At 46.5% G+C, this 23,038-nt stretch overlaps 1 protein-coding gene across 1 annotated transcript in view; it reads right to left on the bottom strand.

Annotated features, from left to right (window-relative positions):
• Positions 1–444: 444 nt before the first annotated feature.
• LOC310856458 (sodium/potassium/calcium exchanger 3) overlaps positions 445–23,038 on the bottom strand; it is a gene marked incomplete at its 3' end in the record, with an annotated part of 73,376 nt that continues 50,782 nt past the window's right edge. Inside the window, exons 9-18 of the mRNA XM_083761910.1 lie at positions 21,818–21,871; positions 20,884–21,068; positions 9,971–10,122; positions 9,375–9,530; positions 7,538–7,658; positions 6,251–6,417; positions 4,881–4,995; positions 3,646–3,758; positions 3,479–3,544; positions 445–555 (exon numbers count right to left, since the gene is read on the bottom strand). Coding sequence (XP_083618036.1) covers positions 445–555; positions 3,479–3,544; positions 3,646–3,758; positions 4,881–4,995; positions 6,251–6,417; positions 7,538–7,658; positions 9,375–9,530; positions 9,971–10,122; positions 20,884–21,068; positions 21,818–21,871 — 1,240 coding nt within the window. The remainder of the gene's footprint in view (positions 556–3,478; positions 3,545–3,645; positions 3,759–4,880; positions 4,996–6,250; positions 6,418–7,537; positions 7,659–9,374; positions 9,531–9,970; positions 10,123–20,883; positions 21,069–21,817; positions 21,872–23,038) is intronic.

Below are 23,038 nucleotides of genomic sequence, written 5' to 3'. Positions count from 1 at the left end.
GGAACTATCCCATTGAGACAAAGCGGGGTGCCTATGGGCTATAGTTCCACACATTGGAACTATCCCATTGAGACAAAGCGGGGTGCCTATGGGCTATAGTTCCACACATTGGAACTATCCCATTGAGACAAAGCGGGGTGCCTATGGCTATAGTTCCACACATTGGAACTATCCCATTGAGACAAAGTGGGGTACTAGGGGCTATAGTTGGAACTATGGCTAGAACTATCCCATTGAGAAAAAGCGGGGTACAAGGGGCTATAGTTGGAACTATGGCTGGAACTATCCCATTGAGACAAAGTGGGGTACAAGGGGCTATAGTTGGAACTATGGCTGGAACTATCCCATTGAGACAGAATGAACACTTCCTCTACGGGAGAAAACACTATAGTGCCACTCTCTTACTAGATTACTTTGCGCGAGACTAGGTAGAAGGTCACATGGTCACATCTGTCCAATGAGCACCGAGCAGAGCAGGAAGACGGCATAGAGACACAGGAGGCCGACGCCCAGCCGACGGTCCAGCTTCCACTGGTTCAGATGGACGCTCGTCACCTGTAGGGGGCAGTAAAATAAGTTATAACCTGTTTATCTCCACCTGTAGGGGGCAGTAACATGAGTTATAACCTGTTTATCTCCACCTGTAGGGGGCAGTAACATGAGTTATAACCTGTTTATCTCCACCTGGACGGGTGGGCAGAACATAGGAGGCAGTAACATGAGTTATAACCATAGAGTATATATGAATAGAGATGACATCCGAGTTCTCCTTCCATCCACTTGCATTAAGTTGCTCAAAAGCGCATGAGGCGATTTCACTCCTCCTTCCGGGTAGGAACAGAGAGCATTCTGGGATGGATTTGCCCCAAACACATGAACGCGCTGCCGTTGAACGTCCACAAACGCGCACGAACACGAACGAGCGTGCTGCCGTCGTGAACGTGCACAATGATAGTCAACGGACCTGCAGCGCATTCATGTGTTTGGGGCCAGGCTGCAATACCTTCATTCGGCCACTATGTCCATTTCGCCTCAGGGTTTCCTCTGGGTGCCTTCTCTATTCATATATACTCTAAGGTTATAACCTGTTTATCTCCACCTGGGCGGGTGGGCAGAACATAGGAGGCAGTAACATGAGTTATAACCTGTTTAACTTAGCCGTGATTCTCGTTTATTAGATTAGTCGGGGGGAAAAACACTAACTAATCCATTGGATGATCGCCAAGAAAATACTGGCAGTAGCCCTAGTTAAAAAAATAATAATAATAAAACAACCCAGCACGTATAAATATATTTTGTCTAAGAAGTCAGTGATTAGGGCCTTTGTAGGGCGATTTAAGGCCTCATTCACACGTATCAAACACTGATCAATCAAATGTTTGGTCGTTTTTTTTGTTTTTTTGCTTTTCCAATTGGAGTCACATGGTTTGACCACACATTTGTGTTTGATTTATAATAATAATAATCATCATCATATCATCATACTATAATATGAGGACTCAGTGAAGTAGTGACAGTGAGGAGGACATACCGTGAGGACTCAGTGAAGTAGTGACAGTGAGGAGGACATACCGTGAGGACACAGTGAAGTAGTGACAGTGAGGAGGACATACAGTGAGGACTCAGTGAAGTAGTGACAGTGAGGAGGACATACCGTGAGGACACAGTGAAGTAGTGACAGTGAGGAGGACATACCGTGAGGACACAGTGAAGTAGTGACAGTGAGGAGGACATACCGTGAGGACACAGTGAAGTAGTGACAGTGAGGAGGACATACCGTGAGGACACAGTGAAGTAGTGACGGTGAGGAGGACATACCGTGAGGACACAGTGAAGTAGTGACGGTGAGGAGGACATACCGTGAGGACACAGTGAAGTAGTGACGGTGAGGAGGACATACCGTGAGGACACAGTGAAGTAGTGACGGTGAGGAGGACATACAGTGAGGACACAGTGAAGTAGTGATGGTGAGGAAGACGTAACGTGAGGACACAGTGAAGTAGTGACAGTGAGGAGGACATACCGTGAGGACACAGTGAAGTAGTGACAGTGAGGAGGACATACAGTGAGGACACAGTGAAGTAGTGACAGTGAGGAGGACGTACCGTGAGGACACAGTGAAGTAGTGACAGTGAGGAGGACATACCGTGAGGACACAGTGAAGTAGTGACGGTGAGGAAGACGTAACGTGAGGACACAGTGAAGTAGTGACAGTGAGGAGGACATACCGTGAGGACACAGTGAAGTAGTGACAGTGAGGAGGACATACCGTGAGGACACAGTGAAGTAGTGACAGTGAGGAGGACATACCGTGAGGACACAGTGAAGTAGTGACAGTGAGGAGGACATACCGTGAGGACACAGTGAAGTAGTGACAGTGAGGAGGACATACCGTGAGGACACAGTGAAGTAGTGACAGTGAGGAGGACATACCGTGAAGACACAGTGAAGTAGTGACAGTGAGGAGGACATACCGTGAGGACACAGTGAAGTAGTGACAGTGAGGAGGACATACCGTGAGGACACAGTGAAGTAGTGACAGTGAGGAGGACATACCGTGAGGACACAGTGAAGTAGTGACAGTGAGGAGGACATACCGTGAGGACACAGTGAAGTAGTGACAGTGAGGAGGACATACCGTGAGGACACAGTGAAGTAGTGAGAGTGAGGAGGACATACCGTGAGGACACAGTGAAGTAGTGACAGTGAGGAGGACATACCGTGAGGACACAGTGAAGTAGTGACAGTGAGGAGGACATACCGTGAGGACACAGTGAAGTAGTGACGGTGAGGAGGACATACCGTGAGGACACAGTGAAGACATACCGTGAGGACAGTGAAGTAGTGACAGTGAGGAGGACATACAGTGAGGACACAGTGAAGTAGTGACGGTGAGGAGGACATACCGTGAGGACACAGTGAAGTAGTGACAGTGAGGAAGACATTCCGTGAGGACACAGTGAAGTAGTGATGGTGAGGAAGACATACAGTGAGGACACAGTGAAGTAGGGCAGTGAGGAAGACATACCGTGAGGACACAGTGAAGTAGGGCAGTGAGGAAGACATACCGTGAGGACACAGTGAAGTAGTGATGGTGAGGAAGACGTAACGTGAGGACACAGTGAAGTAGTGACAGTGAGGAGGACATACCGTGAGGACACAGTGAAGTAGTGACAGTGAGGAAGACATACCGTGAGGACACAGTGAAGTAGTGACAGTGAGGAGGACATACCGTGAGGACACAGTGAAGTAGTGACAGTGAGGAGGACATACCGTGAGGACACAGTGAAGTAGTGACAGTGAGGAAGACATACCGTGAGGACACAGTGAAGTAGTGACAGTGAGGAGGACATACAGTGAGGACACAGTGAAGTAGTGACAGTGAGGAGGACATACCGTGAGGACACAGTGAAGTAGTGACAGTGAGGAGGACATACCGTGAGGACACAGTGAAGTAGTGACAGTGAGGAGGACATACCGTGAGGAAGACCGAGGCCAGCAGGAGGATGACAGAATACACCAGTCCTTTGTTGTTGATGGAGATCTGGAGATGAAAAACAATAACATTATGACCACATCCTGTCTGTCTGTCTGTCTGTCTGTATAACTGTCTGTCTGCCTCTGTCTGTCTGTCTGAGAACCTACCGTAGTACCGGGGTCCACCACCAGGGTGCGTAGTGCCCAGGGGAATCCCAGACCCAGGAGGATGTCGAAGACGTTGCTGCCGATGGAGTTGGAAACGGCCATGTCGCCGAGGCCTGGAACACGAACACACACACACACACACACACACACACACACACACACACACACACACACACACACACACACACACACACACACACACACACACACACACACACACACACACACACACACACACACACACACACACACACACACACACACACACACACAGTTAGACACATGGGAACTAGCATGTTTATTAGCATTAGCGGTGACCAGGGAGCTAGCATGCGGTGGGCCGTCTAACACAGGATCTTTTCTTAGAATTAGATGATGTGATTTAGATCAAGAGTTATTAACATTTTAAGATTTTCGGTCTCGTCGGCAAAACAGGGGGGGGGGGGGGGGGGGGGGCATTTTCGATGACGTCCCACTGTTACGCAACATCGAATGTTGCGTAACAGGTGCTCCCAGCCTGTGGAGCGATGCTGCTCCCAGCCTGTGGAGCGATGCTGCTCCCAGCCTGTGGAGCGATGCTGCTCCCAGCCTGTGGAGCGATGCTGCTCCCAGCCTGTGGAGCGATGCTGCTCCCAGCCTGTGGAGCGATGCTGCTCCCAGCCTGTGGAGCGATGCTGCTCCCAGCCTGTGGAGCTATGCTCCCAGCCTGTGGAGCGATGCTGCTCCCAGCCTGTGGAGCGATGCTGCTCCCAGCCTGTGGAGTGATGCTGCTCCCAGCCTGTGGAGTGATGCTCCCAGCCTGTGGAGCGATGCTCGTACAAAACATTACTAATTCTACTCGAGTTGGAAGCATTAAGACCCATTTTAAACCTCAATGGCTTCCTTTCTGAAAAATAACGTCATTGTAAAAAGATTCACGCGTTTAGATATTCTATTTACAATGAGATGCGGACGGGAGCTGGTGCCACTTGGACCCGGACGTAACGTAGCACTACAAAATCAGGTCAGACTTAAATACTGAATTGTACCTTGTCTGGCCATGCAGTCCGCCAGAGTCAGTGTGTAAGTGTCCTTGAGCAAGACCCTGAACCCCTGATTGCTCCTGATGTGCAGGTTGGTGCGTTGCATGGTTTCCTCCACCATCGGTGTATGGATGTGTGTGTGAATGTAATGCACATGTACATAGGCGCTATTTAAATGGACCATGCAGTCATGGAACGCTGGTGTATTTTTACCTTGTCTCGCTACGATGAGGCTGGCCATGCAGTCTGGAACGCTGGTGCCCGCTGCCAGGAAGGTGATGCCCATGATGTAGTCTGGGATGCCCAGCGTGAAGCTAATGATGCTAACCTGTAAACAATAACATGATGATCACCCAGCGTGAAGCTAATGATGCTAACCTGTAAACAATAACATGATGATCACCCAGCGTGAAGCTAATGATGCTAACCTGTAAACAATAACATGATGATCACCCAGCGTGAAGCTAATGATGCTAACCTGTAAACAATAACATGATGATCACCCAGCAGTCAGAACTACAGACTCACTCCCAATCTAAACTATGGAATGAACTTCCCATTACAGTCAGAACTACAGACTCACTCCCAATCTAAACTATGGAATGAACTTCCCATTACAGTCAGAACTACAGACTCACTCCCAATCTAAACTATGGAATGAACTTCCCATTGCAGTCAGAACTACAGACTCACTCCCAATCTAAACTATGGAATGAACTTCCCATTGCAGTCAGAACTACAGACTCACTCCCAATCTAAACTATGGAATGAACTTCCCATTGCAGTCAGAACTACAGACTCACTCCCAATCTAAACTATGGAATGAACTTCCCATTGCAGTCAGAACTACAGACTCACTCCCAATCTAAACTATGGAATGAACTTCCCATTACAGTCAGAACTACAGACTCACTCCCAATCTAAACTATGGAATGAACTTCCCATTGCAGTCAGAACTACAGACTCACTCCCAATCTAAACTATGGAATGAACTTCCCACTGCAGTCAGAACTACAGACTCACTCCCAATCTTCCACCGTAGTCTGAAAACCCACCTCTTCTGACTACATCTTAGCCCGTAGCACTTGCCCTAGCCTCGACGACCTTACAGGCGCATGCAGAGGCTCACCATCCCATCAACGAGGCAGCAACGAGAGATGCTACAGTCCATTCCTGAGGACTTGTCGTCTGGACGGTTCCTACTGCAATGGGAAGTTCATTCCATAGTTTTGGAGGCAGAAGGGAGAAGAGTCTGGGAACCACTGAGACCTACCATCCAGACCATGTGGTAGAAGATGTCTAGAGAACTACCATCCAGACCATGTGGTAGAAGATGTCTAGAGAACTACCATCCAGACCATGTGGTAGGAGATGTCTAGAGACCTACCATCCAGACCATGTGGTAGGAGAAGATGTGTAGAGACCTACCATCCAGACCATGTGGTAGAAGATGTCTAAAGACCTACCATCCAGACCATGTGGTAGGAGATGTCTAGAGACCTACCATCCAGACCATGTGGTAGGAGATGTCTAGAGACCTACCATCCAGACCATGTGGTAGGAGAAGATGTCTAGAGACCTACCATCCAGACCATGTGGTAGGAGAAGATGGCGATCCAGAGCGTGGAGGCGATGAAGGTGAAGATGAACCATCGATGCCAGCGAGGCAGGACGCAGTTTGGAACGGTGCAGTAGAGCAACAGGAGCAGAGGCCAGGAGATCAGCCACCTGACCCGCGCACAGGCTCCGTCTGACACACACACACACACACACGCACACGCACACGCACACGCACACGCACACACACACACACACACACACACACACACACACACGCACACGCACACGCACACACGACGATAGGGACAGTTTCATCACATACCAGCGTGTAATTTACTGGGAACCTTCTCGCGCTCACAACAGAAACCCAGAAAAATAGTGACATTAAAAGTCAAAACTCTCTCCTTCTACAACCATTAACCCATTCTGACCTGAGATCAGATTCATACGAGGTTTCCGCCGGACACACACTGGTCTGACAAACCCATTCTGACCTGAGATCAGATTCATACGAGGTTTCCGCCGGACACACACTGGTCTGACAAACCCATTCTGACCTGAGATCAGATTCTAAAAATGTCAGTCGTTCTTCGATTTTTCAAAAAATAGCAGACCTACAAGATCGTATCGCGCCACTCGGTGGCGCGATATGAGCTTGTAGATCTGCTATTTTTAAATAGCTAAAGCATAACATGATGCTAACACCAAAATGGGTGCCCGGTCAGAATGGGTTAAGGTATCTCATGTTTCTATATCAGAGGTGCTCAATATTTCATGTCAAGGACCCCTAAAGTTATCTGTAATTGGCCACCGACCCCCATGTGAAAATATGTTGTTCCAGTGATCCCCTCCCCCCCCCCCCCCCCCCCCAGAAGCAAAGATTTGAGTTAAAAACTGAAACTCTGAAAGAATATATATTGAAAGATGTGAGGCACATTTTCACGATTTTTCAAAAATAGCAGAGCTACGAGTAACGGTGCCGCGCGATGAAAACCCAGTAAAAACACTGTTCATTTGGTTGACTAAGGGTGGTCAATACACTACCCCATGTTTTTCTGATCTGGAACCTGATAGCAATGACACACTACAGGATAATCTATTCTATAGCATTACACACGTTTTTATCCGCATCAGACGTCGATTGAGGCTTCATCACACCTGCCAAACGAAGCGCACTTCCCGGCAATACGCAAGCAGGATTAGTTTTAATCGCAGTACAGCATGCTGGTGTGAATGAATGAATGAATGAACGCGACCGACTAAAATATCCTGATATTAATGAACGCTGCAGACAACGACATGCTGCTCACCTGGCAGCCGCAGAGGACTGAATGAAGAGTCTTCATCGTCCTCCTCTTCCTCAGTGTGACACACCTCCGCATCCTCCTCCAACCTCTTCTTCTTCTGTGTAGGAGGACTGTCTCTGTCTCCTCCAGGCTTCTTCTTCTCTGCAGGAGGACTGTCTCTGTCTCCACAGGAAGCTTCATCCAGAGGAGATGGTTTCTCCACCCCTCCTCCTCCTCCTGGCGCAGCCTGCAAGGTTAAAGGTCACTTTGTTTAGTCTTTTGACTAAGACAATGTCACCTGAGGCTTCGTACGTACACACATGAAGAACAAATGTTCTGGTGCTCTGCCTGTGTTTGATGGCCGCCTCGATGCTTTACCAATGGAAGTCACATGGTTTGACCGAACACTTGTTTGATTGCCCCCCCCCCCCCACACAGGCAGAGCACAGAACAGTTGTTCTTTATGTGTGTGTACAAAGCCTGACGTTGACTGTGGACTGATTGGTTGATGGGCTGCAGGTGTGAGGGCGTGTCATATATAAGCGCTAAAGGCCTATTCATAGTCTGGATTTTCGGTGGTGAGGTGACCACTGCTCCGGTGGTGAGGTGACCACCGGAGCTCAAATAACGTTGAGCGGTGGTGAGTAAAACAGAGAGAAGGGCTGGAGCGGTGGCGGTGGTTTGCTCTTCACCGCGGCTTGTGACGTCATGTCGTAGTTCGGTGGTCACCTCAGTGACATCATGTTGTAGTTCGGTGGTCACCTCAGTGACGTCATGTTGTAGTTCGGTGGTCACCTCATTGACATCATGTTGTAGTTCGGTGGTCACCTCAGTGACGTCATGTTGTAGTTCGGTGGTCACCTCAGTGACGTCATGTTGTAGTTCGGTGGTCACCTCAGTGACGTCATGTTGTAGTTCGGTGGTCACCTCAGTGACGTCATGTTGTAGTTCGGTGGTCACCTCATTGACGTCATGTTGTAGTTCGGTGGTCACCTCAGTGACGTCATGTTGTAGTTCGGTGGTCACCTCAGTGACGTCATGTTGTAGTTCGGTGGTCACCTCAGTGACGTCATGTTGTAGTTCGGTGGTCACCTCAGTGACGTCATGTTGTAGTTCGGTGGTCACCTCAGTGACGTCATGTTGTAGTTCGGTGGTCACCTCAGTGACATCATGTTGTAGTTCGGTGGTCACCTCAGTGACGTCATGTTGTAGTTCGGTGGTCACCTCAGTGACGTCATGTTGTAGTTCGGTGGTCACCTCAGTGACGTCATGTTGTAGTTCGGTGGTCACCTCAGTGACGTCATGTTGTAGTTCGGTGGTCACCTCAGTGACGTCATGTTGTAGTTCGGTGGTCACCTCAGTGACGTCATGTTGTAGTTCGGTGGTCACCTCAGTGACGTCATGTTGTAGTTCGGTGGTCACCTCAGTGACGTCATGTTGTAGTTCGGTGGTCACCTAACCACCGATAATCCAGACTATGTATGAGCCTTAATCCCTCAACCCCCCGTTACGTTCCACCCGTTTTTGTCCAATCTAAAGGGCAGTCCATACTATCTCCGACCACCGAACCTTTCGTCGGAAAGATCAGACTTTTATTTGTTCTCCGAAGTAGAGTTCGGAGAGTCACAACATCTGGGAGTGCAGCTTTCAGCCAGGAACAAAAATTCGGAGGAATGCGTTTCGGAAGTTGCGAGTGACGTCATGTTGTAGTTTGTACCGGAGCTTTCCGACGAAAAGTTCGGTGGTCAGAGAGAGTATGGACTGCCCTTCACCCATTCTGACCTGAGATCAGATTCATACGAGGTTTCCACTGGACACACACTGGTCTGATTAAGAATCATCAGATGTGTCCTTTATTTACCGTTATGTTTCCCTTGCCGTTCTCCAGACTGCCGGAGCCCCGCCTCCAGACCGCCGCGGCCTGATGACGCCCGTTGCTGGCGGACTCCAGCCGGGACCTGGGGAGACCCCCGGTGTCCTGGGGGGGGCCCAGGGGGTCCCCGATCAGCCTCCGTCTCTGAATGTAGAGGAACAATGATTGATCCTTGACAGACACGCTATACTTAACCCATTCTGAACCGTTTAGATTCTAAACATGTCTTCTACATCCTGACAGTTTTCTGATAAAGCTATGTTTCCATGTCAGTGGTTCTTCGATTTTTTTCAAAAATAGCAGATCTACAAGCTCATAGCGCGCCACTCGGTGGCGCGCTATGAGCTTGTAGATCTGATATTTTTAAATAGCTAAAGCATAACATAACGCTGACACCAAAAGGGGTTCCCGCCCCAAAATGGGTTTTAAAGATGAGTGCATACGTTGCCTGTCTTGTCTTGTCTGTCTGTCTGTCTGTCTGTCTGTCTGTCTGTCTGTCTGTCTGTCTGTCTGTCTGTCTGTCTGTCTGTCTGTCTGTCTGTCTGTCTGTCTGTCTGTCTGTCTGTCTGTCTGTCTGTCTGTACCTCGCTGATGATGACGCGGGAGGCCATGGAGAGCCTGGTGCGAGGAGAGAAGTGAGGGGAGATCATGATGCGCAGCCCGGCCTCGCTGAACGACAGCTTATGAGGATTCAGGACGAGCAGCTCGTCTACCATCAGCACGGGAGACCCCTCCTCTGTATAGAGACAATTACACTGTTTAGAGACCCCTCCTCTGTATAGAGACAATTACACTGTTTAGAGACCCCTCCTCTGTATAGAGACAATTACACTGTTTAGAGACCCCTCCTCTATATAGAGACAATTACACTGTTTAGAGACCCCTCCTCTATATAGAGACAATTACACTGTTTAGAGACCCCTCCTCTATATAGAGACAATTACACTGTTTAGAGACCCCTCCTCTGTATAGAGACAATTACACTGTTTAGAGACCCCTCCTCTGTATAGAGACAATTACACTGTTTAGAGACCCCTCCTCTGTATAGAGACAATTACACTGTTTAGAGACCCCTCCTCTATATAGAGACAATTACACTGTTTAGAGACCCCTCCTCTGTATAGAGACAATTACACTGTTTAGAGACCCCTCCTCTATATAGAGACAATTACACTGTTTAGAGACCCCTCCTCTTTATAGAGACAATTACACTGTTTAGAGACCCCTCCTCTGTATAGAGACAATTACACTGTTTAGAGACCCCTCCTCTATATATAGACAATTACACTGTTTAGAGACCCCTCATCTATATAGAGACAATTACACTGTTTAGAGACCCCTCCTCTATATAGAGACAATTACACTGTTTAGAGACCCCTCCTCTGTATAGAGACAATTACACTGTTTAGAGACCCCTCCTCTATATAGAGACAATTACACTGTTTAGAGACCCCTCCTCTGTATAGAGACAATTACACTGTTTAGAGACCCCTCCTCTATATAGAGACAATTACACTGTTTAGAGACCCCTCCTCTATATAGAGACAATTACACTGTTTAGAGACCCCTCCTCTGTATAGAGACAATTACACTGTTTAGAGACCCCTCCTCTTTATAGAGACAATTACACTGTTTAGAGACCCCTCCTCTTTATAGAGACAATTACACTGTTTAGAGACCCCTCCTCTATATAGAGACAATTACACTGTTTAGAGACCCCTCCTCTTTATAGAGACAATTACACTGTTTAGAGACCCCTCCTCTATATATAGACAATTACACTGTTTAGAGACCCCTCATCTATATAGAGACAATTACACTGTTTAGAGACCCCTCCTCTATATAGAGACAATTACACTGTTTAGAGACCCCTCCTCTGTATAGAGACAATTACACTGTTTAGAGACCCCTCCTCTATATAGAGACAATTACACTGTTTAGAGACCCCTCCTCTGTATAGAGACAATTACACTGTTTAGAGACCCCTCCTCTATATAGAGACAATTACACTGTTTAGAGACCCCTCCTCTATATAGAGACAATTACACTGTTTAGAGACCCCTCCTCTTTATAGAGACAATTACACTGTTTAGAGACCCCTCCTCTATATAGAGACAATTACACTGTTTAGAGACCCCTCCTCTATATAGAGACAATTACACTGTTTAGAGACCCCTCCTCTATATAGAGACAATTACACTGTTTAGAGACCCCTCCTCTGTATAGAGACAATTACACTGTTTAGAGACCCCTCCTCTTTATAGAGACAATTACACTGTTTAGAGACCCCTCCTCTTTATAGAGACAATTACACTGTTTAGAGACCCCTCCTCTATATAGAGACAATTACACTGTTTAGAGACCCCTCCTCTTTATAGAGACAATTACACTGTTTAGAGACCCCTCCTCTGTATAGAGACAATCACACTGTTTAGAGACCCCTCCTCTATATAGAGACAATACACTGTTTAGAGACCCCTCCTCTATATAGAGACAATTACACTGTTTAGAGACCCCTCCTCTATATAGAGACAATTACACTGTTTAGAGACCCCTCCTCTATATAGAGACAATTACACTGTTTAGAGACCCCTCCTCTATATAGAGACAATTACACTGTTTAGAGACCCCTCCTCTATATAGAGACAATTACACTGTTTAGAGACCCCTCCTCTATATAGAGACAATTACACTGTTTAGAGACCCCTCCTCTGTATAGAGACAATTACACTGTTTAGAGACCCCTCCTCTGTATAGAGACAATTACACTGTTTAGAGACCCCTCCTCTTTATAGAGACAATTACACTGTTTAGAGACCCCTCCTCTTTATAGAGACAATTACACTGTTTAGAGACCCCTCCTCTATATAGAGACAATTACACTGTTTAGAGACCCCTCCTCTATATAGAGACAATTACACTGTTTAGAGACCCCTCCTCTTTATAGAGACAATTACACTGTTTAGAGACCCCTCCTCTTTATAGAGACAATTACACTGTTTAGAGACCCCTCCTCTATATAGAGACAATTACACTGTTTAGAGACCCCTCCTCTATATAGAGACAATTACACTGTTTAGAGACCCCTCCTCTATATAGAGACAATTACACTGTTTAGAGACCCCTCCTCTATATAGAGACAATTACACTGTTTAGAGACCCCTCCTCTTTATAGAGACAATTACACTGTTTAGAGACCCCTCCTCTATATAGAGACAATTACACTGTTTAGAGACCCCTCCTCTTTATAGAGACAATTACACTGTTTAGAGACCCCTCCTCTTTATAGACAATTACACTCTTTAGAGACCCCTCCTCTGTATAGAGACAATTACACTGTTTAGAGACCCCTCCTCTGTATAGAGACAATTACACTGTTTAGAGACCCCTCCTCTATATAGAGACAATTACACTGTTTAGAGACCCCTCCTCTATATAGAGACAATTACACTGTTTAGAGACCCCTCCTCTTTATAGACAATTACACTGTTTAGAGACCCCTCCTCTATATAGAGACAATTACACTGTTTAGAGACCCCTCCTCTATATAGAGACAATTACACTGTTTAGAGACCCCTCCTCTATATAGAGACAATTACACTGTTTAGAGACCCCTCCTCTTTATAGACAATTACACTGTTTAGAGACCCCTCCTCTATATAGAGACAATTACACTGTTTAGAGACCCCTCCTCTTTATAGAGACAATTACACTGTTTAGAGACCCCTCCTCTATATAGACAATTACACTGTTTAGAGACCCCTCCTCTTTATAGACAATTACACTGTTTAGAGACCCCTCCTCTTTATAGAGACAATTACACTGTTTAGAGACCCCTCCTCTTTATAGACAATTACACTGTTTAGAGACCCCTCCTCTATATAGAGACAATTACACTGTTTAGAGACCCCTCCTCTATATAGAGACAATTACACTGTTTAGAGACCCCTCCTCTGTATAGAGACAATTACACTGTTTAGAGACCCCTCCTCTATATAGAGACAATTACACTGTTTAGAGACCCCTCCTCTTTATAGAGACAATTACACTGTTTAGAGACCCCTCCTCTGTATAGAGACAATTACACTGTTTAGAGACCCCTCCTCTTTATAGAGACAATTACACTGTTTAGAGACCCCTCCTCTATATAGAGACAATTACACTGTTTAGAGACCCCTCCTCTATATAGAGACAATTACACTGTTTAGAGACCCCTCCTCTATATAGAGACAATCACACTGTTTAGAGACCCCTCCTCTGTATAGAGACAATTACACTGTTTAGAGACCCCTCCTCTTTATAGAGACAATTACACTGTTTAGAGACCCCTCCTCTATATAGAGACAATTACACTGTTTAGAGACCCCTCCTCTATATAGAGACAATTACACTGTTTAGAGACCCCTCCTCTTTATAGAGACAATTACACTGTTTAGAGACCCCTCCTCTATATAGAGACAATTACACTGTTTAGAGACCCCTCCTCTTTATAGAGACAATTACACTGTTTAGAGACCCCTCCTCTGTATAGAGACAATTACACTGTTTAGAGACCCCTCCTCTATATAGAGACAATTACACTGTTTAGAGACCCCTCCTCTATATAGAGACAATTACACTGTTTAGAGACCCCTCCTCTTTATAGACAATTACACTGTTTAGAGACCCCTCCTCTTTATAGAGACAATTACACTGTTTAGAGACCCCTCCTCTGTATAGAGACAATCACACTGTTTAGAGACCCCTCCTCTATATAGAGACAATTACACTGTTTAGAGACCCCTCCTCTATATAGAGACAATTACACTGTTTAGAGACCCCTCCTCTATATAGAGACAATTACACTGTATAGAGACCCCTCCTCTATATAGAGACAATTACACTGTTTAGAGACCCCTCCTCTATATAGAGACAATTACACTGTTTAGAGACCCCTCCTCTATATAGAGACAATTACACTGTTTAGAGACCCCTCCTCTATATAGAGACAATTACACTGTTTAGAGACCCCTCCTCTGTATAGAGACAATTACACTGTTTAGAGACCCCTCCTCTGTATAGAGACAATTACACTGTTTAGAGACCCCTCCTCTTTATAGAGACAATTACACTGTTTAGAGACCCCTCCTCTTTATAGAGACAATTACACTGTTTAGAGACCCCTCCTCTATATAGAGACAATTACACTGTTTAGAGACCCCTCCTCTATATAGAGACAATTACACTGTTTAGAGACCCCTCCTCTTTATAGAGACAATTACACTGTTTAGAGACCCCTCCTCTTTATAGAGACAATTACACTGTTTAGAGACCCCTCCTCTATATAGAGACAATTACACTGTTTAGAGACCCCTCCTCTATATAGAGACAATTACACTGTTTAGAGACCCCTCCTCTATATAGAGACAATTACACTGTTTAGAGACCCCTCCTCTATATAGAGACAATTACACTGTTTAGAGACCCCTCCTCTGTATAGAGACAATTACACTGTTTAGAGACCCCTCCTCTATATAGAGACAATTACACTGTTTAGAGACCCCTCCTCTATATAGAGACAATTACACTGTTTAGAGACCCCTCCTCTTTATAGAGACAATTACACTGTTTAGAGACCCCTCCTCTATATAGAGACAATTACACTGTTTAGAGACCCCTCCTCTTTATAGAGACAATTACACTGTTTAGAGACCCCTCCTCTTTATAGACAATTACACTCTTTAGAGACCCCTCCTCTGTATAGAGACAATTACACTGTTTAGAGACCCCTCCTCTGTATAGAGACAATTACACTGTTTAGAGACCCCTCCTCTATATAGAGACAATTACACTGTTTAGAGACCCCTCCTCTATATAGAGACAATTACACTGTTTAGAGACCCCTCCTCTTTATAGACAATTACACTGTTTAGAGACCCCTCCTCTATATAGAGACAATTACACTGTTTAGAGACCCCTCCTCTATATAGAGACAATTACACTGTTTAGAGACCCCTCCTCTATATAGAGACAATTACACTGTTTAGAGACCCCTCCTCTTTATAGACAATTACACTGTTTAGAGACCCCTCCTCTATATAGAGACAATTACACTGTTTAGAGACCCCTCCTCTTTATAGAGACAATTACACTGTTTAGAGACCCCTCCTCTATATAGACAATTACACTGTTTAGAGACCCCTCCTCTTTATAGACAATTACACTGTTTAGAGACCCCTCCTCTTTATAGAGACAATTACACTGTTTAGAGACCCCTCCTCTTTATAGACAATTACACTGTTTAGAGACCCCTCCTCTATATAGAGACAATTACACTGTTTAGAGACCCCTCCTCTATATAGAGACAATTACACTGTTTAGAGACCCCTCCTCTGTATAGAGACAATTACACTGTTTAGAGACCCCTCCTCTATATAGAGACAATTACACTGTTTAGAGACCCCTCCTCTTTATAGAGACAATTACACTGTTTAGAGACCCCTCCTCTGTATAGAGACAATTACACTGTTTAGAGACCCCTCCTCTTTATAGAGACAATTACACTGTTTAGAGACCCCTCCTCTATATAGAGACAATTACACTGTTTAGAGACCCCTCCTCTATATAGAGACAATTACACTGTTTAGAGACCCCTCCTCTATATAGAGACAATCACACTGTTTAGAGACCCCTCCTCTGTATAGAGACAATTACACTGTTTAGAGACCCCTCCTCTTTATAGAGACAATTACACTGTTTAGAGACCCCTCCTCTATATAGAGACAATTACACTGTTTAGAGACCCCTCCTCTATATAGAGACAATTACACTGTTTAGAGACCCCTCCTCTTTATAGAGACAATTACACTGTTTAGAGACCCCTCCTCTATATAGAGACAATTACACTGTTTAGAGACCCCTCCTCTTTATAGAGACAATTACACTGTTTAGAGACCCCTCCTCTGTATAGAGACAATTACACTGTTTAGAGACCCCTCCTCTATATAGAGACAATTACACTGTTTAGAGACCCCTCCTCTATATAGAGACAATTACACTGTTTAGAGACCCCTCCTCTTTATAGACAATTACACTGTTTAGAGACCCCTCCTCTATATAGAGACAATTACACTGTTTAGAGACCCCTCCTCTATATAGAGACAATTACACTGTTTAGAGACCCCTCCTCTATATAGAGACAATTACACTGTTTAGAGACCCCTCCTCTGTATAGAGACAATTACACTGTTTAGAGACCCCTCCTCTATATAGAGACAATTACACTGTTTAGAGACCCCTCCTCTGTATAGAGACAATTACACTGTTTAGAGACCCCTCCTCTATATAGAGACAATTACACTGTTTAGAGACCCCTCCTCTTTATAGAGACAATTACACTGTTTAGAGACCCCTCCTCTTTATAGAGACAATTACACTGTTTAGAGACCCCTCCTCTTTATAGACAATTACACTGTTTAGAGACCCCTCCTCTATATAGAGACAATTACACTGTTTAGAGACCCCTCCTCTATATAGAGACAATTACACTGTTTAGAGACCCCTCCTCTTTATAGAGACAATTACACTGTTTAGAGACCCCTCCTCTTTATAGACAATTACACTGTTTAGAGCAGCGGTTCCCAACGTGGGGTCCGCGGACCCCTAGGGGTACGCGACGCATAGCCAGGGGGTACCCAAGCCACCTCAAAAAAAAAAAAAAAAGTTTTTTTTTTTTTTTGAGGGGGCTTGTGAATCATGGTGTGTGTGTGATATGAAATGTCCAGTACCTCCCCAGTGCCTCCCCAAGTGCCACCCCAGTGTCTTCCCTGCAGTGTCTGCCCAGTGCCTCCCCAGTGTCTGCCCAGTGGCTCCCCAATGTCTCCCCAGTGGCTGCAGTTTCTCCCCAGTGCCTCCCCAGTGCCTTCCCAGTGCCTCCTGCAGTGTCTCCTCAGTGCTTCCCCAGTGCCTCCCCAGTGTCCCCCTGAGTGCCTCCCCAGTGTCCCCCCAGTGCCTCCCCAGTGTCCCCCTGAGTGCCTCCCCAGTGTCTCCCCAGTGTCTCCCCAGTGCCTCCCCAGTGCCTCCCCAGTGTCTCCCCAGTGCCTCCCCAGTGTCTCCCCAGTGTCCCCTCAGTGCCTCCCCAGTGTCCCCCTGAGTGCCTCCCCATGCTCCCCAGTGTCCCCCTGAGTGCCTCCCCATGCTCCCCAGTGTCTCCCCAGTGTCTCCCCAGTGCCTTCCCAGTGCCTCCCCAGTGTCCCCCTGAGTGCCTCCCCAGTGACCAGCCGAGTGCCTCCCCAGTGCCTACCCAGTGTCCCCCTGAGTGCCTCCCCATGCTCCCCAGTGTCTCCCCAGTGTCTCCCCAGTGCCTCCCCAGTGCCTTCCCAGTGCCTCCCCAGTGCCTCCCCAGTGTCCCCTCAGTGCCTTCCCAGTGCCTCCCCAGTGTCCCCTCAGTGCCTTCCCAGTGCCTCCCCAGTGTCCACTCAGTGCCTCCCCAGTGTCCCCCTGAGTGCATCCCCAGTGTCCCCCCCGAGTGCCTCCCCAGTGCCTCCCTGAGTGCCTCCCGAGTGTCTCCCCAGTGTCTCCCCAGTGCCTCCCCAGTGCCTGCCCAGTGTCCCCAATAGCAATACAAGAGCAATAATACAAATCAATCTTAATTTATTAATCTTATTCATTAATTATTGAATCAAATTAATTAATTAATCAAAATGTTTGACGCAAGAAGGCCCCCCTGCGGCCTGCGCCCAGCACCATGCCAAAGCTTTTTCCTGCAGGAAACACTGCTTGTGGTTGTAAATATATTGTTATCTGTGTTGCGAGGATGAGGGGGTACCTGGAAAAATATCTACCGCAAAAGGGGTACCTGGTCCAAAAAAGGTTGGGAACCCCTGGTTTAGAGACCCCTCCTCTGTATAGAGACAATTACACTGTTTAGAGACCCCTCCTCTTTATAGAGACAATTACACTGTTTAGAGACCCCTCCTCTGTATAGAGACAATTACACTGTTTAGAGACCCCTCCTCTATATAGAGACAATTACACTGTTTAGAGACCCCTCCTCTATATAGACAATTACACTGTTTAGAGACCCCTCCTCTTTATGGAGACAATTACACTGTTTAGAGACCCCTCCTCTTTATGGAGACAATTACACTGTTTAGAGACCCCTCCTCTTTATAGAGACAATTACACTGTTTAGAGACCCCTCCTCTATATAGAGACAATTACACTGTTTAGAGACCCCTCCTCTATATAGAGACAATTACACTGTTTAGAGACCCCTCCTCTATATAGAGACAATTACACTGTTTAGAGACCCCTGCTCTTTATAGAGACAATTACACTGTTTAGAGACCCCTCCTCTATATAGAGACAATTACACTGTTTAGAGACCCCTCCTCTTTATAGAGACAATTACACTGTTTAGAGACCCCTCCTCTATATAGAGACAATTACACTGTTTAGAGACCCCTCCTCTTTATAGAGACAATTACACTGTTTAGAGACCCCTCCTCTTTATAGACAATTACACTGTTTAGAGACCCCTCCTCTATATAGACAATCACACTGTTTAGAGACCCCTCCTCTATATAGAGACAATTACACTGTTTAGAGACCCCTCCTCTGTATAGAGACAATTACACTGTTTAGAGACCCCTCCTCTTTATAGACAATTACACTGTTTAGAGACCCCTCCTCTATATAGACAATCACACTGTTTAGAGACCCCTCCTCTATATAGAGACAATTACACTGTTTAGAGACCCCTCCTCTTTATGGAGACAATCACACTGTTTAGAGACCCCTCCTCTGTATAGAGACAATTACACTGTTTAGAGACCCCTCCTCTTTATAGAGACAATCACACTGTTTAGAGACCCCTCCTCTATATAGAGACAATTACACTGTTTAGAGACCCCTCCTCTTTATAGAGACAATCACACTGTTTAGAGACCCCTCCTCTATATAGAGACAATTACACTGTTTAGAGACCCCTCCTCTGTATAGAGACAATTACACTGTTTAGAGACCCCTCCTCTGTATAGAGACAATTACACTGTTTAGAGACCCCTCCTCTTTATAGAGACAATTACACTGTTTAGAGACCCCTCCTCTTTATAGAGACAATTACACTGTTTAGAGACCCCTCCTCTATATAGAGACAATTACACTGTTTAGAGACCCCTCCTCTATATAGAGACAATTACACTGTTTAGAGACCCCTGCTCTTTATAGAGACAATTACACTGTTTAGAGACCCCTCCTCTATATAGAGACAATTACACTGTTTAGAGACCCCTCCTCTTTATAGAGACAATTACACTGTTTAGAGACCCCTCCTCTATATAGAGACAATTACACTGTTTAGAGACCCCTCCTCTTTATAGAGACAATTACACTGTTTAGAGACCCCTCCTCTTTATAGACAATTACACTGTTTAGAGACCCCTCCTCTATATAGACAATCACACTGTTTAGAGACCCCTCCTCTATATAGAGACAATTACACTGTTTAGAGACCCCTCCTCTGTATAGAGACAATTACACTGTTTAGAGACCCCTCCTCTTTATAGACAATTACACTGTTTAGAGACCCCTCCTCTATATAGACAATCACACTGTTTAGAGACCCCTCCTCTATATAGAGACAATTACACTGTTTAGAGACCCCTCCTCTTTATGGAGACAATCACACTGTTTAGAGACCCCTCCTCTGTATAGAGACAATTACACTGTTTAGAGACCCCTCCTCTTTATAGAGACAATCACACTGTTTAGAGACCCCTCCTCTGTATAGAGACAATCACACTGTTTAGAGACCCCTCCTCTTTATGGAGACAATCACACTGTTTAGAGACCCCTCCTCTGTATAGAGACAATTACACTGTTTAGAGACCCCTCCTCTGTATAGAGACAATCACACTGTTTAGAGACCCCTCCTCTATATAGACAATCACACTGTTTAGAGACCCCTCCTCTATATAGAGACAATTACACTGTTTAGAGACCCCTCCTCTATATAGACAATCACACTGTTTAGAGACCCCTCCTCTTTATGGAGACAATTACACTGTTTAGAGACCCCTCCTCTTTATAGAGACAATTACACTGTTTAGAGACCCCTCCTCTTTATAGAGACAATTACACTGTTTAGAGACCCCTCCTCTTTATAGAGACAATTACACTGTTTAGAGACCCCTCCTCTATATAGAGACAATTACACTGTTTAGAGACCCCTCCTCTATATAGAGACAATTACACTGTTTAGAGACCCCTCCTCTATATAGAGACAATTACACTGTTTAGAGACCCCTCCTCTTTATAGAGACAATTACACTGTTTAGAGACCCCTCCTCTATATAGAGACAATTACACTGTTTAGAGTATTACTACACACAGTCTGAAGAGGTGGGTTTTATCGTACCGTTACTGAGCAGCACCATGGAGGTGTTGGGGGGGGGGGGGGTATCGTACCGTTACTGAGCAGCACCATGGAGGTGTTGGGGGGGGGGGGGTATGGTACCGTTACTGAGCAGCACCATGGAGGTGTTGGGGGGGGGGGGTATGGTACCGTTACTGAGCAGCACCATGGAGGTGTTGCCGGGCGGGTTCTTGCGGATCCGACGTGCCTCTGAGCCCGGGCAGCACGCCAGACGCCCTCCGCTGCCCAGCTGACGGTTCACGTACGCCCGGATCTGGGAGTTGAACCTGCAACCCACACAACGCAGAAAACACTATGAAGTGTTCCTTTAAAAAAAAGAAAGCACACCTGTGTGAAGTGAGGGTTGGTGCAGGAGGGCCCGGCGCCCCTCAGGAGGGCCCGGCGCCCCTCAGGAGGGCCCGGCGCCCATCAGGAGGGCCCGGCGCCCATCAGGAGGGCCCGGTGCCCCTCAGGAGGGCCCGGCGCCCCTCAGGAGGGCCCGGTGCCCCTCAGGAGGGCCCGGCGCCCCTCAGGAGGGCCCGGCGCCCATCAGGAGGGCCCGGCGCCCCTCAGGAGGGCCCGGCGCCCATCAGGAGGGCCCGGCGCCCCTCAGGAGGGCCAGGAGGGCCCGGCGCCCATCAGGAGGGCCCGGCGCCCATCAGGAGGGCCCGGCGCCCATCAGGAGGGCCCGGCGCCCATCAGGAGGGCCCGGCGCCCATCAGGAGGGCCTGAAGCCCCTCAGGAGGGCCCGGTGCCCATCAGGAGGGGCACCGGGCCCCTCAGGAGGGCCCGGTGCCCATCAGGAGGGCCCGAAGCCCCTCAGGAGGGCCCGGCACCTCTCAGGAGGGCCCAGCGCCCCTCAGAGAGCTGCCATGAACAGACCACATGCTGCCACTAGATGTAACTTAATGAGGATGTAAACTCCATATATGGAGTGTTACTGGAGGATGTAAACTCCATATATGGAGTGTTACTGTAACAGCATGTAAACTCCATATATGGAGTGTTACTGGAACATGTTTAATATCATACTCACTTCATGATGATGATGTAAACTCCATACATGGTCATGAGAAGCAGTGACTCCCACCTGGAAAACATACCATACTTTTATTATGAAAAATATGTATGTTGAAAACATACCGTACTTTTATTATGAAGAATATGTACGTTCAAAACATACCGTACTTTTATGGTGAAATGTATGTATGTTGAAAACATACCGTACTTTTATGGTGAAATGTATGTATGTTGAAAACATACTACTTTTATCATGAAATGTTGAAAACATACAATCTGTAACGATTTTCTGCCGCTTACTTTAATTTTTTAATTTTTGTTTTGGTCTTTTAGCCCCGGCTGCAGCGGTCTTTATTTTACACAACATAACCCTTCTGTGGAAAAAGACAAAAACACACAATCCTGGCAGGAAGACATAAGAGTGACTCTGAAGCAGTGATCTCTAAGGAGCCAGCTCCATCCTTAAGACATAAGAGTGACTCTGAAGCAGTGATCTCTAAGTTGCCAGCTCCATCCTTAAGACATAAGAGTGACTCTGAAGCAGTGGTCTCTGAGGGGCCAGCTCCATCCTTAAGACATAAGAGTGACTCTGAAGCAGTGGTCTCTAAGGGGCCAGCTCCATCCTTAAGACATAAGAGTGACTCTGAAGCAGTGGTCTCTATGGGGCCAGCTCCATCCTTAAGACATAAGAGTGACTCTGAAGCAGTGGTCTCTAAGGGGCCAGCTCCATCCTTAAGACATAAGGGTGACTCTGAAGCAGTGCTCTCTAAGGGGCCAGCTCCATCCTTAAGACATAAGAGTGACTCTGAAGCAGTGGTCTCTAAGGGGCCAGCTCCATCCTTAAGACATAAGAGTGACTCTGAAGCAGTGGTCTCTGAGGGGCCAGCTCCATCCTTAAGACATAAGAGTGACTCTGAAGCAGTGGTCTCTAAGGGGCCAGCTCCATCCTTAAGACATAAGAGTGACTCTGAAGCAGTGGTCTCTAAGGGGCCAGCTCCATCCTTAAGACATAAGAGTGACTCTGAAGCAGTGGTCTCTAAGAGGCCAGCTCCATCCTTAAGACATAAGAGTGACTCTGAAGCAGTGGTCTCTGAGGGACCAGCTCCATCCTTAAGACATAAGAGTGACTCTGAAGCAGTGGTCTCTATGGGACCAGCTCCATCCTTAAGACATAAGAGTGACTCTGAAGCAGTGGTCTCTATGGGGCCAGCTCCATCCTTAAGACATAAGAGTGACT

The sequence above is a fragment of the Protomyctophum parallelum genome (assembly GCF_964188405.1).
Source record: "Protomyctophum parallelum genome assembly, chromosome: 1".
Taxonomy (NCBI): Eukaryota; Metazoa; Chordata; class Actinopteri; order Myctophiformes; family Myctophidae; genus Protomyctophum; species Protomyctophum parallelum.
This window is presented reverse-complemented; position numbering and strand designations above follow the sequence as displayed.